This window comes from Sorex fumeus, unplaced genomic scaffold, assembly GCF_029834395.1.
Source record: "Sorex fumeus unplaced genomic scaffold, SorFum_2.1 ptg000006l, whole genome shotgun sequence".
Taxonomy (NCBI): domain Eukaryota; kingdom Metazoa; phylum Chordata; class Mammalia; order Eulipotyphla; family Soricidae; genus Sorex; species Sorex fumeus.
Genome location: NW_026606063.1, coordinates 54,506,389 through 54,522,806, shown reverse-complemented (window position 1 = coordinate 54,522,806; position 16,418 = coordinate 54,506,389). Strand labels below are relative to the sequence as shown.

Here is a 16,418-nt window from a genome sequence, read left to right as displayed (position 1 = left end):
TACCCAATTGTTGAATTTGAAAAAAATAATTGCTGAGGCATTTGCAGGAAGATAATCTAATCCAAAAAACAGAAACAGAGCTCTGCAGATTGGGGTAAGAGGTGAATTTTAAACCATTAGCCGTATTACAAATTATGGGCGATAATTCTTTTGATAACGAAAATAACAGTGACACATGAAGTGATAGTAAGAGAGCAGTGTTGCTATGATGAAATAATTGTAGTGGTATAAATGAAAATATACCCTATTTTTGTCTTCTGTGTGTGGAATATATGATTATTTAGTGTGTAATTGGTATAGATTTCAAAGATCCAGAAAACAGTTCTGTGAATGCTAACTGCTGGCGTTGCTTCTCTCTTTGACTTCCCCCAAGAACAGGTACATTTTCTTTATTGTTCAGACTCTAATAGTTAGAGAAGAATAAAAATTACACTCTACTATTTCCAAAAGAACACATTTTCCCTAGAAATGGATCAGTAGTAATTTAAAACTTGCATGAACATTTTCAGTCCCTAAATACCTTAACTATTAACACTATGTGTTTAGGCTATTTGGTGAATTTTCCTTTTTCATTTTTAAAATTTTTTTAAAATTTCTTAGTACCTAGTATTGTGAGGTAAAAATCTTAGTGAAAATTGGCAGGGATAAGAAGTTTTGTGTAAGGGACCAGAGCAATAGGGTAGGGTGTCTGCTTTGCATGCAGCCAACCACAGTTCAATCTCTAGCATCCCATATGGTCCCCGAGCTCCACCAGAAGTAATTCCTGAGCACAGAGCCAATAGTCACATCTGAGCACCACGAGGTGTGCCCCTCCCCCCCAAAAAAGAAAAGAAATTGTGTTTAAGTAAGTCCATTTTGCTTCCAGTCATTTTAATAGAATCATATAGTTTTATCAAGCAAAAACACTGAAATACTAGGGAAATTGGGTTTGGGGGGTGTATTTTTATTATCTCATTTCTTTTTCTTTTCTTTTTATTTTGGCCACACCCAACAATGCTCAGAGGTTACTCCTAGCTCTGTGTTAAGGAATCAATCTAGGCAGTGCTTGGGGGTGCCAGGGATTGAATCCATGTTGACTGCATGCAAGGCAAGCACCTTACCCTCTGTGATATCTCTCTAGCCCTGTTATTTAATTTCTATAGTCAGACCAGTGCAGGAGTTTGATAATTAATTGGCTAATAAGATATTTTTATAATTATGTCTATCTCTTACATAAAAAATTGTTTTAATGCAACAGTGACCTCTTAGCTCACTCCTCACTAAGTATGTAATAAGCTAAGAGGTCAAATTTATTTGATCAAATTTATTTCATGCAGTGCTAGTTTTCTGAGTTCTGTTGAACATATTTGCTCTATTCATATTTCTTAATAAAAGGGCATAGAATTCTCAATTGGTATTTCAAATAATTTCTCTTAAATTCTGAAGTTACACAGATTTACATACTCGAAAGATTTGCCGTCACTTTATTGCTCACAAGTAAAACCTGTAAAATAAATTAGTTTTATTTACTCTGAAATTTAACATTATCATATACTTCTCCCTTTATCAGAATCATTAAAAAGTAACAGCTAACACTACTATACCAGACTTCAAACTATTTTTGATTTTTTTTCTCTCATTAAACGTGCATGTTACAGATTTGCCATTGTGAACATTGTGGTTCATTTCATTTAAGTTTCTTGTTCTATCTGCTTTTTTGAGATTTGGGAAACAGTACATTTTTTTCTGAGTGATTGTGCTATATTGTTCCAAATATAAGGCCACCCAGAATAGAAGGCAACCTCCAACTAGAGACAGCTCAAATATGGAGAAAGGCTGGGGGCCCAGAGCCCGGCGGGTCTTGCAGTGGTGGCAAGGGTGCGGAGGAATAGGACGATGCCTGCCCACTCTCCCGGTGAGTGAAGATGAGTCAGTTGCTGCATTTGCTTGTGCATAACCAGATGACTCTGTTACTAGAGGAAAAGTTATACTGTGGGGTAGAGAACAAGTCTGTACACATGAAAGAAAGTTGCTGTGTGTCGAAATCTGGGGATGAAGAATGGGAATGAGTCTTTTAACTCCCAGACAATTTTATTGTCAGTGGTTTTTGTTTTGTTATCCTAAACCTCGGTTAAACGTTGAAATAATCCCTGGAGATGAAACCTGCAAACTTCATTAAAAAGGCGTAAAAGGTTGATGGAAATGGATTGTTAAATACCCTCAGATGTCTCTGTTCCAGCCCACGAAACTGTTCCTTACCCTTTTAAACTGACAACTGATGCATACATAAAATTGATCATATGTAATTTGAAAAAAAGCAGCCCTAACTAGATGGAAATAATATTTTCCATTTTATAAAGATTTTTCTCTTTTAAAATTTTCTATCTTCTGAGACAGTAAAGTTATAAGTTAAATAAGTAGGGTTAATCTTATGAATAGACTCCAAAGGACAGTTTAAAATCAGTATGTTGGTATTTCACTCAAGCATGTTTTTAAAAATACTTCTGTAAAAATGTATTAGTCAACTCAGTATATAGAATTATTGAAGGAAGATAATTCTATAAACTAAATATTAATCTGATTTTACTAAGTATATAGAAAACTAACCTTTTATAGTAATTAAATGAGTTGTAATAGTTTGGTTTAATTGATTTCATTATTACCTATAAGACTATTTAGCACCTCTAGGTATACAACATTACCAGGCAATAGGTTAATCTTCATGACTTCAAAGTTTTTTTATAAAATCTTCCTAAAACATGAACTTAATTTTTTTGGTGATTATTTTATTGGTTCCTGACTCGAAAAGGAAATTGAAATTTAATTCCTGGAGGATTGCTTCCTATTATGATCTTTGTTATTTTTGTTGTTACTTATTACTATTATTTTAATGAATCCACTTTAATAAAACATTGTCTGTTTCTCAGTAAATAAGGAGAGTCTGTTTTACCCTTTTAGCAAAGATACTAATCAATTTTATAGATTCTCCTAACCCAAAATGCCTGGAAAAATAGCCAATATTGTTATGTCAGTCATTTTGCCATGTCTGTAAAGGAAATGTTTGAAACAGATGTGCATAAAAAAATTTTCAAAAACAAGAACTGAATGGAGGATTATAGCCCAAGAAGTTAGACTATCAGAGGGAAAATGGCACTGCAATAGTGGATCTTGAATAAGAGATTTGAGTTGAATTCTACATGAGTTTGAAAACGTTTTTAAAACTGTTCCCAAAGTGGAACTAGTAGAGAAAATGAATAGCTGAAGAACAGAGCTATTCAGGCAAGAAGAGCTTCCTTTATAACTTTTCATTTTGGAACCATTGATCGTTACAAAGGAAGAGGAAATGCAACAGTTGAAGGTGTGTGTGTGTGTGTGTGTGTGTGTGTGTGTGTGTGTGTAGGTGCGTGCACGCCTTTACACACATTAGTTGTATTGGGGTCCTCCAATTATGTCTGAGTTAATCTGAATTACAACTACAGAAAGCAGATTTTATAATTTTTCCCCAGGAGGAGTTTGGGACTGTTAATTGGATTTCCTTTGTCATTACTAGTATTAATTTTTAGTAGCATGGAGAACAGAGGCTAGCAAAGTTGACCTAAAGGTCATTTTTCACAGCTTCTTTTCCTTGTGAGCTAATAATATTAGGGTGGGACAGTAAATGGTTTGATTGCATAACTCTCTGAACACAGCAGAGAACTCAGCTGGTTTGTGAGGCAGCAAGGTAAGGGAAGCCTTTGAGGACAGAAGTCAAAACAGCAAGGGAGACAATATACCAAATTGAATACATAAGAATACTTAAGAATACTCTTTCTAAAAGTCAATGGAAATTGTTCATTTATCTAAAGTAGCATGATTTAAATATATTCTTTATTTATAGCATCCTGTGTGTGAAATCTTTCTCTCCCAACCCTAAAACGCATAATGTGAAAATTCTGTAAATTCTGAAAAAATCATATCCCAAACCACTGTTGCTTCTTTCCCTTATGAATTCACATTTTAGGATCCCTCGGTGACTTTTCAGGATTAGATTCTTAGGATCAGTTTATATGGAAAAGACATTTGTTAATCCAATTATGCATAAAATACTGTAGATTTATTGATGAACAAAAATCAAATCACTCAAGATCCTATGAGGGTAGTGTGCATAAGGAAAAAAATTCAAAAACATGAACTGGATAGAGGATAAAGACAGGTTTGGAAAATTTCATTTAGACTGCTTTTTTTAGTAAATTAGATAACCACTGCTCTTATTTCTTTCCTCATCTATGTCTTTTCCAAGCAGCCTACCCAACTTATAATTCCAGGTTTCTCTTTTTCTTTAGTTCTCGGATGGGTAACTGACTCTCACAGGTCAAATTACTCATGTTCAAGGTCTGATTTCTCCAGTTGAGGTGCCATTAAATGGAAAATATGTTATTTGTGATATTATCCCCTCTTTAAAAAAAGACCAGAAAATAAGAAAATTCTTTCTTGAATTGCTTAAATTTCTAGAAAATGTTTTATTTCCCTTGAAGAAGGGTTTTATTAGTTTTTAAGAATAAGAATATGGTGTATATGCATTTTCTGAGGCATACGATATATGGCATTTGGCTTGCTGAGTGAGCATGTTTACCTCAGCTCTGGAGTACCTCAAATATTTCTCAATTTTAGTATCATTAAGTTTCAAAAATCATTCTTAAAATTTTGCAAGAGCCATGCTTTGATGGCGTAGATCCATTTGAGAATTGGATCATAGAAATTACTCAATTAAGTTTTCTTGCTGGTCATGCAAGAGGTCTATTTCAATAAGCAGGTTAATAAGCAGGACATGCTAGAAAAGAATTAACAAATTTTGGCAGCTAAATTGAATATTGAACGACATCTATACCATTCTAGACGACTTTTGTTTTAATAACAAAGTTGTTGATTTTCTACTAAGGGTTCTTTTAGGTTGTCATCAGGGGCTGATGGGAGTAACAGTTCACCCAACACTCCAGCTAGCTTCAGTGGACATACCACACCTTCTCAGCAGCCTGAACCTGTGGTACATTCTCTTAAGGTAACCTACTATGTGCAACCATTTATCCAGAGCTTCAGTTGTGTTGTGGCTTGTTCACTGTAGTTTGGTAGTCTTCACAGTCTTTTTTATTTTTTGAACTCTTGTTTTGTAACTTTTTATCTTAATTTCTGAAGTTTTTTTTTAATAAATGGGTTTTAGTACTGTGGTTGAATCTTTTATCATTTTGTTTTGGATAATGTGATTCATATATTTTTACATCAGCGTTGGAGTTTGTGCATGTATATCCATATGTGTAAAAGTATTGTCATAGGTATTGTATGTGTAATGTTTGCATCATGTTTCCACATTTAGAGTTAATAGTTTGCCAAAATAATTATACCATATTTTTCATTATATAAATGAAATGTTTTGTGCCACTTACTAAAATGAAGTATTGGCATTACAAGAAAATAAAACTTGAGAGCCGGAGAGATAGTATAGTAGATGGGGTGCTTGCTTGGTATGCAACCAATCCAGGTTCCGTCTGGCACCCCGTATAGTTCTCTGAGCCCACCAGGAGTGATCCCTGAGTGCAGAGCCAGGAGTAAGCTCTGAGCACAAAGTGTGGTTCGAAATAAAATGAAAATACTTCAAATTTTAATTAATGCTATCTTATAAAGTCGTAGGAAATAGATGTTAGTCTTATAAACCTATTTTATTTTTGGCTTTACTTAAGATTGTGCAATGACTTAAATGATTTTGCTGAAATTTTAATTTTTACAAATTTTACTATTTCCAACAAGTGAAACTTACAAAAATAAACCACAGAAGTAAATAATATGCAACACAAATATATTCCTAAAAGAATTGGTCTCAAGCAATAAATGTCGCTGTTAAAGCTGAGACTGTCCACCAAGCCTTTCTGAGCTTACTGTAGTAGATTGCTCTAGTCCTGCTTTTGCAACAAAAGTTTCACAGCTTTTCTGTATTAGTTTGGTTTCAGAATGGTATCTGAGTTAATTTGGAGATGTACATTTTTGGAGTGGCCCACACTGTGATGCATAAAGCAAATAAGTAGATGAAAACTTCATAATATTTTACTTGAGGTGATTCAGGTGCAGGCAGAAAAATCAACTTCCTTGTTACATTTTGCTGTAATGGAAATCACTGAGTGAGTTTCTCCCAAGCATGAATTGATTACTAATAAGTAAAGTCATATCGGAATAACACTGGTCACCACCAACAATGCATTTGGCATTACTTGTCTTGATTGGAATAGTTTATAAAGTGAGTACCCAGGCAGATTTTCTTCAAAGGCACACCAGATTAAAAGGGTGCTGCTACTGGTTTCTCTTTGCTCTCTGCAACAGCATTTGATTCTGTTTGACACGAACACCATGCTAAACATGCTGTTACTTCAGCATGAATCAGGTACTCTCTGAAAAGTATTTTATGAATAAAAAATGACCAGAGATTAACTCAGTCTTTTAATATTACTTTCTGCTTATACTCCAAAAACAACTTACAGCCTGACTTTCAAACTGTTTGAAAGCGATTTTAGCTTGTTGCCTTAAAAAAGTGCTGTTTGAATCAGATTTGCTTAGTGGGTTGCACTATAGTCTTAAAAATTTTCACTGGAACTGTGTCATTATGGCCTAAAAGGAAAGGAAGACAGGGAAGAGCTCTTTAAATTCTCAGAATTAATTCTCTAATTTTGATATAAAATTTTATCTTGAGAGGAAGAAATTGTGCTGTCATCAGAATTCTTAAGTTGTTTTTCTTGGCATATGAGCAATACTGAAAAACTGAAGCCTCTTTATTGGATAACCAGAGGCCTTTAACTATAAAATGCATTGCCTTCCATGACTCAACTGTGTCTGAAACAGAAATATGTGCAAACATAGTCTGCAAAATAAAATGCATCTTAAAAATTTGTAAATCTACAACTGTACCTCATGTCGTTTCACTAATAAAAAAGAAAAAAAAAAGAAAGTAAAAGCACAAAAAAAAAAATTATTGTAACCTGGCTGGAGCGATAGTACAGCAAGCAGGAGGCTTTCCTTACCCATAGCTGACGAAGTTTCAACTCCTGGAACCCCATCTGGTCATCCAAGCTCCCTGAGCACTGATGGGTGTGTCCCCAAAACAAAAAAAGTTATTATAACCAAAAAATGAAGCCACTTGGCACATGTTGTTTTTAAAAGTCTAGAGCAAATTAATATAAGATTTTTCAAAGGTAGTAATTATAACTGGCTCAGATCTTAAAATCTGATTTGAGGAAGAAAAAAAAAAACTCTAGTCTTTAATACACTAGGCTCTCATTGGGAGTAGGTGAAGTTGTAAATCAAGGAGAGAAATGATCCCACTTATAATAATGTTACACTTTTCTTGATTTAAAACTGATAACTATTCATTGGAGCTTGATTTCTGATTTAGTAGAAATTACCTAATTTCAGTATACTTCTCTCAAGGATTCATTATGAGTCAAATCTGTGGGCAAATGAACTTGTTCTAGGAGCTCTTAAAGATTTGTATGAATATTCTCTGAGAATATTCATAGCATTCACTGATATCTGCCTTCTGTCTAGTATATAAAGCTTGTGAACTAACTAAACTTCGGATGAGTATCAGGGTGAGACTTTAGCTTCCAGTTTCATATCCACATAATAATGATATCCAGAGTCTTGAGTTAATCTAATTTACAAACTATTCTCATTATTTATTATGAGATTGAATTCTAATGAACATCGGTATAGTCTAAATATCTGCAAACTTGATAATGAAGATCCCACTTCATACTTGGACCGTTTATTTTGACTTAGCTGTTTACTAATGTTAATTCTCTGGTGACACTTCAGCCTTCATCATTAGCCACAATGGGAACAAAATCATGGAGTCCCAAAGTTCAGTATTGATTCTATTTAAATTTTTAGGAAAGCATTAGTAAATTTTTGTGCGTCAAGTGATTTAAATTACAAACTAAAAGAGAAGAATAGCAAATAGCATTAAATGCCAAAATTTTGTTCCCTTTTAGAGGAGTGGAGAAACTTTGCTTGAGTAAAGAATTTTTCAACTTTTGGTCACATATTTTCACTTTAAAGAGTTACTTTCCATGTTGCTCTCAAAGAGTCTTTCCTTGGCACTGAGAACACGCTCATGTCAGTGATATTAGTCCTAATAAGGGCTCTTATGTACATATTCCTGGATTCTGACCAGATTCACCATCACTATCATCTTTTTTTTTTAATTTATCTTTTCTATTGGCCATGTCTACATATCACTTGGACTGTTTGGCATACAATTAATTAACTGCTCATTTTCACAACTGAGCAAAAATGACTGTCTCCAAACAGTTATCTTAAGTCATCTTAACAACCAAATTAGCTAAATGAATATAATTATTTTAGATTTTAATGAATTCGATTGACTGTTAGTAATGAAAAAATTATTTGTAATGGCCATTTGAAATTCAAGTAGAAGTTATTCTGGAGAGGTTGATTATTCACCACAATCAAGTGTTGTTAAAGATTTTGCCATATACTAACCTACTCTGATATGGAGACACGGAGAAAACTAAAGGTTTTACCAAGTGGAACTCATTGCTGGTCTTACCCATAACTAACAAGATTTTTCACATGTGAAATTTGCTTTTCTTTTTCAAAAAATCCAGGTCTTGGATATTGAGGAAACTATAGATCGTCATCAGGGTAAAGAGTATGAACATGACCTTAGTGAGACAGAAAAAGCTATAGTCAGAGAAGTGTGCAATGTAAGTTTAATGTGCTTTATTGTATATTCTGTGTTGAAAGCTTCATCACAGCATATTTATTGCTTTAGGAATACCTACTTTAAAAATGCTGACCAAATGCTTTTATATTTTTCTATAAAAACAAAGCAAATCGACTGGTAATTCTATCATTAAAGTATTTATCAAAGTTTTATTAATATAACAATCATATTATAAATTATCTTGTAAATTTTATTTTGGCAACAAATAATGAACTAATTTTGTATTCTAGGATGATGTATGAAAGTTTTAGATAATGAATTTATTACCCAAAATGTTATTTCAAGTGTTTAAAAATAGAGGTTTCTATTTCATACTTTTAAGAAGTTCCTTCTTAAATTTATTTAAATTCTCTAATTAACAAAATAAACACATTTGCCAACAGATTTACTTGTAACTATATTTGCAAAAAATATTTTAGTAGGTGACATGTTCTTTGTTCTTGCATATGACATGTGTTTTGTTTCATAAAATAGTAAAAATAAAGTGACAGATTCAATAAATATACATGTAACTGTGAAGTTAAAAACTTAATGAAATTGAAATGCTCTTTTTGATGTGTATCTGTAATCACTAATCTATATCATATTGTATTATTGATCCCTGACTTTTTAATTTTAGTATACTATGAATGGATAGATCATTTAATCAATAACAAAATTTGGATTTGATTAAAAAGTAAAGGATAGCATTGTAGAGGAAGATACCATTAAAAGATATAATGGCAAATTATATTAAACACTGATTTTAATTGATTTTTAATTTTTCTTTATTCTTTATCCTTGAAGATACAAAAAAATTCTCAGAAGTGCTCCTAAGCTTTAGAATAATCAGGTCAATTATTTTCAGATACTTATTTATCTCTTTTAGTGTTCGTGGAATCCGGTAAATGTTACTTAAGTCCTGTAGGTATTTCATATGTGCTGGGTAATAGTTTGTCTTTTGCTTGTTTTGTGGCTTTTTTTCTTCTGCAACCTTTTCAGGTTATCTGCTTTTCTTTCCTGTTCTGTGTCTATGTTTTGTCTGTTTTCAAAAGATCATTAATTCTAGATGTAATAATGTTCCAAATTATACAACTTTTGGATCTTTAAGTTAAAAATCTGGGTTATATACCTGGGATTCTCTATTTATCATTCATTTATTATGAAGTGAGAAAGTTTGGGCAACCAAATTATGGAACCAGAAGGGCACTGTAGAGGTTATCACCATTGTTTCTCTGCAGAGTTGTCTATAAGAGCTTTTTTATAATTCACACGTCTTGAGTTCAGCTCAAACTATGGTTGATTTGGAAAGGTAACTTTGGGTAAGAACCCCAGAATTTGGATTTTATGTTTGAAGAAAATAGTAAGATTCTGAAATTCAGTTCCTTGCTTACTTATTCTCTAATGAGCAGTATAATCAGGAACATGCCTAGTATCTTCTTATGACCAACTCTTTCCAGTTCTCTAAGAGTGTTGAATATGGGTCTGAAGAGCAATACATCTAGCAGTGAGGACCATTTCTGTTGTGCTCAATATCAGAATTCCTGTAAATTAATAAAATGACAGGATTGTTTTTTCTTTACTGGATAATAGGAAATTTCTTAGTAACAGAAGAGAACCACTTGTGAAACGGATCTTGATTCATTTTGTGTTGGTTGTTTTGTTTACCAGTGTCTCCAAAAATAATTTAAAAGGCGCCATCCATTTTGGTACTTATTGTTTTTAATAGGTATTATTGTTTTTATATAAGATAATTCACAAAGCTAAAATCTTGCCCTTTTTTTGTTTTGAAAATTCCTCTAGATCACTTTGTTTTAGCTTTCTTTTTTGTATTTGTTTTACAAAATCAGAGAAAAATTGCAAGCTAACCCAAACCTGATTATTGGTACTATTATATTTGGAATTTTGAAAGCCAAGAAGTATTGATTTAAATTAATATTTGTGACCTTTGTAAAATTAACTGAGCATAGAAAATAGTGAATACTTGAAAACAAAGCTACAGTTTATGGTACAGTACAAATAAGCAATTTTCCCACCTGAGCCAGGTTCAATTCCTCTGCCACTCTCGAAGAGCCCGGTAAACTACCGAGGGTATCTCGCCCGCACAGCAAAGCCAGGCAAGCTCCCCGTGACCTATTCGATATGCCAAACACAGTAACAAGAAGTCTCACAATGTAGACGTTACTGGGCCCGCTCGAGCAAATTGATGAACAGTGGGAGTACAGTGCTACAGCTAAAATTGGGAAACTTACTTGAAAAACTATGGACTTTTTAAATAATGTCATAGAAATATAAAGTTTCATTATTGGCTTTATTATTGAGAACTTAAGGGTAATAGAAGCTTTGCCTCAGTATCTGGTATTCATACTGAAGATAAATGCTGACATCAGTACAATAAAAACCAGTTATTTACACCACCTTCAACTTGCTTAGAAAACATGAAGAGCTTTTATTTTCTTAAACTGTTAAAGACAAATAAATATGTTGGCATCTAATAAACAGTAGATTTCTCTTTAGGAGTGGTTTTATTTCAGGTTTTCTTGCTTGATTCTTGTAAGTTCTCTGAGAAGGATGAAATAAATACTTGAATGATCATCTCAGACAAATAATGCTATAAACATTTTTTTCCCAACTATTTAGGCTGTAACTATTGCTCCCTTCAAATACGACAGAATCATTGGTTTAGAAATGAAATTAGAAGACAGAAACCTACATTCATGTTTTAATATGAATGGCATTTCATTTCCCTGGGTATTAGCTCTATTTAACGACAAAACAAAAGAAATTTCCTACGAATATTTAATGAACCCATAGTTTTGTGTTCATGTTTATTTAAATTTTTGTTAAATTAATCAACCTAAACATAGTCTTTATAATGAAAAACTTTAGGATGGTTTGGCTGTTGGTGTGTGCTTTTCTAATCTATTTTAGTAGACTAGTATATCGTTGAGTTTAGTGTATTATTTTATATTGCTTTAATACCTTTCTTTTATATTTTTCTTAGTCTCATCTTTTCAGATATCCCTCCACTTTTAATATACAGTAGTTCTTTAAATCTATTTCAGTGCTTCTTAAAGTCCTTCTTATCTTTTCCCTGTATTTAGATGCCTTCTATCTCCCAGATCATATTGTTAGCTCTCACTGTCACTGTCCCCCCATTGTTCATCGGTTTACTGGATAGGGCCCAGTAATGTCTCCTTTTGAGACTTCTTACTGTGTGTGGCATATCAAATACGTCACGGGTAGCTTGCCAGGCTTTGCCTTGGAGGTGAAATACTCTCGGTAGCTTGCCCGGCTCTCCGAGAGGGGCAGAAGAATCGTACTCAGGTGGGCCATGTTCGCTGTGTACAAGGCAACCGCCCTACCTGCTGTGCTATCGCTCAACCATAAGATTTAAGATTACTAGGCCCCCCACTTTGCAGGGAAAAAAAAGGAGAATTTACTAGCGATGTTAAGGCTACCTGTTCAGGTAATAAATAGCCCAAGAACAAAGTTCTCTCATTTTCTTTTGTGGATTAAACATTTTGAGGATTGAAAGTTTCATCTTACAGATGTCTCTTCTTATAGATAGGAGGCAGGATAATTTTTCTTAGGGATTAATTCTAGCTACTCATTAAAAATCACCTTGGGAATTTTTAAAAAATAAAGGTGCCCATGTTTTACCTCCACACAATCCAGCCAATACCAGAAATTTGAAATTACTGTTCAGTTCTCCAAAAACGCATGGTGTGCAGACAGCTGCGAACCGGTCTAGTATAAGCTGACATAGAGTTCTTTAATTCTGTCTTGGTTGTTAATTAGTGTAGTAGTTCATCTATTGAGTAGTGTTTTTTTTTTTTTGTCATTTAGATGCCTGTTTCATTTGTGTTTGAACTCATTCCTGTGGATGTTTTTGTCTCTTGTCTTCAAATTCCGATTTGGCCTTCTACAAAATCCCCTTTAAAAATGACAAATACTCTGTGAAGGAGGTCAAATAAGATCCCTTTTTTCTCTTTAAGGTTGTGTGGCGGAAACTTGGCGATGCTGCAGGTTCCTGTCCTGGGATTAGGCAACATTTGTCTGGAAACCAGTACAAAGGACCAATGTGAGAAGCATTCTCTTTGGAACAGAAGATCACCACTGCCAGAAAGAAATAAAGGAAGAAAGAGTGATTTCTACAAACCTGAACTCATGGAACATGGAGTGATTGCTCATTGCATCCATTTTCTCTTTAAATCCTCAGTATAATTAAAGCTGTATTGTGTTTCTCACTTCTATGTTCACAACAGTCAATCTCAAACAAGGTAGTTTTGAGAATTACCATTTTGTTACCAATATTTTCATTAGAACTAAAGTAGTTTTTGACTCCTCATATCTAAGATTCTTATTGGGAAATTGCATGACTGGCCTATTTCAATAGAGCGTCATTGGTTCTGATAGTTGACTCATTGCATATAATGGTGGAGTTTTCTACCATGTTTTATTGAAGATAAGAACAGTTGTCTACAATCTTCCCAAGTTTGAAAGTTGGCCACTTCTTATGTTAGAGGCAATGCATATTAGTTTCCTAATATATATTTAATGTGGATACAAGATAAGATTAGGTTTCTGGAATTTTGTTCTGATGTTTGAGGTGCTAAAAATACCATAGAAAATTTTCTTACCAGCTAGAAGGGTAGAAAGACTTTGTAGAGTGCTTATCAGAGAGTACCATTTATGTCAGCTGATCAAAACAAATATTTCTTTTAATCTTAATATATTCATGAAGATACATTTGGGGGATATATCAACCTCTATATTCATCAGTATATTCATTGATGTAGTATTAACAATTTTAATGAAATAAACAAGCAAACACAATTTTTCTAAGTGTTTCCAGCTGTGAGATGTCAATTTCTACAGTTTAGTTTCTAGCCATGCTGTTATATTTAATAAACTTTATGTATACTTTAAAATATTGCACTGCATTATGGAAATAGCTTTTTTTGCCTATAGCAGCTATCTAATGTTTTCTGAAACTGGTGCATGTCTTTCATTATTGAGGCAAACAGATCTTTTTCAGATTGCTTAAGGTTTGAAAAAGAAGTGTTGCTAGCTTTGCTTAGTTATTTTTCTTTTGGAATATGTGTGTGTATGTGTGTGTGTGTGTGTGAGAGAGAGAGAGAGTGTGTGTGTGTGTGTGTGTATACATATATACATAGACCTGTATTCATATATACACACACACTTATACTTTTAGACTGTGTGTATTGAAAATGCTATGGTAGATATTTTGTCTTTATTCAAATGATAAATGGTAGTTTCTTGTATGAATGTGCAAGAGGCCTGTGACAGAATGCTAAATTTTTATTGTTGTTTAAGATAATAAAAGTAGGAATGCAACAATTCCCATTTTTTTAATTTCTTCTAAATTGTTCAGATTTGATTCATAATAAGTACTTTGTTGTTGTGGTTGTTTTTAAAATAGGCTCATTACACAGTGGGCTCAATATATAGTGTGTTAATTGTCATTGGTGAAGGAATGTGAAGGAATTAACTATACTTTCAGTGTTTAGTGTGACAAAATCCAACCCTCTTTTCAGAAAATATTTATGAATTAATTTACTGTAGAATTATCTCTATTGTAATTGGATAATCACTTAAACCTATCTTTCTTTTAAAATGTTATATATTTTAAAATATTACTGCTCTCTGAAAGAAAACTGCTTGCTATATTTACACATTCTCTCATAGAAAATCTTTCATCTTTAAATTGTTGTATTCCTACATACTGAAAACATTTAAAATAAGTTCTGTGCCTGCAGTAGAGCCTGCAGAAACTAATACAAAGAACACTGGTCTTTTGACAAAATACTTGTGTAAATTTTGATACTGTATTAAAACTATTTTTTTAAAGTTCTGCATAAATTGAGTATTAAGTATGTGTTCATCTTAGCAATAGTAATAAATTATTTAATCTCCCAGTGTCGTTTTTCTTCAAAATGATTTTCCTAGTCACTGAATATCACAGTGTTCTTATAGGATGCTCATACTAAAAGTAATAGATGACTCATTATCTTAAACATATAACAAACACATGCTGTAAAATATGTTAATGGTTTGGTATTTAATATTCAAAATTTTCTATGATAATGTAGTAAAAATTTAGAATACTATTTAATAATATGAGCGAGTTGCATTATAAAATATTCATTTCATAGATTAATATTAAGTCTGATTATAATTGTTCTTTTAAAATGTTGTTCACCAGAGGAAATATAATACAGAAAAATACAAAATTGACATTTTTGGTCTCTATATATAAGATATTCATACATTAATGAGATAAGATAAATGTGCGTGACCAAGAGAAAAAGTGGAAAGTTTATACCCTTATTGAAAATCACTAATGACATTGTGGAATAAGTATTTTACACTAGACATTAACTTCAACTTTAGATGAGTAGAAGCACAACCTTTAAAAAAGGTATAACTTTTAGGGGCTGGAAGGATAGCACAACGGGTAGGGCATTTGCCTTGCACGCGACCAACACGGGTTTGATTCCCAGCATCCCATATGGTCCCCTGAGCACCGCCAGGAGTAACTCCTGAGTGTAGAGTCAGGAGTAACCTCTGTGCATCTCCAGGTGTGACCCAAAAAGCAAAAAAAAAAGGGGGTATAAATTTTAGTATTGCCCTTATATTGGTCATGGGCTGGAGCAATAGAACAGCGGGTAGAGCGTTTGCCTTGCGCGCAGCCAATATGGCCGACCCGAGTTCAATTCCTCCGCCCCTCTCGGAGAGCCTGCCAAGCTACCGAGAGTATCTCGCCCGCAGGGCAAAGCCTGGCAAGCTCCCCATGATGTATTCAATATGCCAAACACAGTAACAAGTGTCACAATGGAGACGTTACTGGGGCCCACTTGAACAAATCGATGAACAACGGGAGGGCCATGACCGTGCTTATATTGGTCATAAAAATGAGTGACGTTATTTTATGTAACGAGTTTATAGTTCAAGTTCTTCCTGATCAAAGACTAACATTTATCTTGACTGATTCATTTACCAGCCTCTACAATTAGACTATCAGAATCTAATCTTTTTTTATTGATGTCTTTTAAGCTTTAAGAAGATGCTCAAGACAAAAGTTATATCTTATAACCATTTCAATGCTGATATTATAAAGGAAATTATTATGTTCAAGGAACTTCTTACAGTACCATGTGAATAAGCACAGATTTGGCTTCTGACTCATCATGGTAAACCACTCTCAAGATGCTTTAAAAACATAAGGTATCTTCATTCTTAAGAGCTAGATCACAATGTCTCAAACCTTCATTTTCATGTTTTGAGAAAGTGTTGTCTCCTAAAATTTAGCTTCCTGAGTTTTCACTATCTTGCTAAGCTGCTTCTTGCCTCCACCTTTACTCCCTTCCATACCCCACAGTCAAACTGATTTTCCTTTTGAGATCTTGTCATTTACTCCTGGAAAGAATCTGTCCTATTCAAAGTGATTTATCCCCAAACTCAAGGTTCACTATGGAGAATTCATATAAAGGATTCTATTTTAGACTGAACCATCTGAAATGGTAAATATTTCACCTTTTTGAAACTATAAAAGCAATCATTAAATGATGCAGAGGTTTTGGTGGGAATAAATGAATGCAATTGAAGTTAACAATGCCAGTAATTTTGGGTTGGAGCCAGTTTTAAGTATGTTGTACTAAATGCAACA

The 16,418-nt window shown here is 33.4% G+C and overlaps 1 protein-coding gene across 5 annotated transcripts in view; it reads left to right on the top strand.

Moving 5' to 3' along the window:
• CCDC85A (coiled-coil domain containing 85A) overlaps positions 1-14,667 on the top strand; it is a 205,864-nt gene extending 191,197 nt beyond the window's left edge. Inside the window, exons 4-7 of one of the 5 annotated variants that reach the window (XM_056123955.1) lie at positions 1,760-1,894; positions 4,898-5,017; positions 8,628-8,726; positions 12,724-14,667. In XM_056123955.1, coding sequence (XP_055979930.1) covers positions 1,760-1,894; positions 4,898-5,017; positions 8,628-8,726; positions 12,724-12,813 — 444 coding nt within the window. In that variant the 3' untranslated portion in view covers positions 12,814-14,667. The remainder of the gene's footprint in view (positions 1-1,759; positions 1,895-4,897; positions 5,018-8,627; positions 8,727-12,723) is intronic. The other 4 variants (XM_056123966.1, XM_056123958.1, XM_056123972.1 and 1 more) reach the window with 4 other exon arrangements.
• Positions 14,668-16,418: the final 1,751 nt, after the last annotated feature.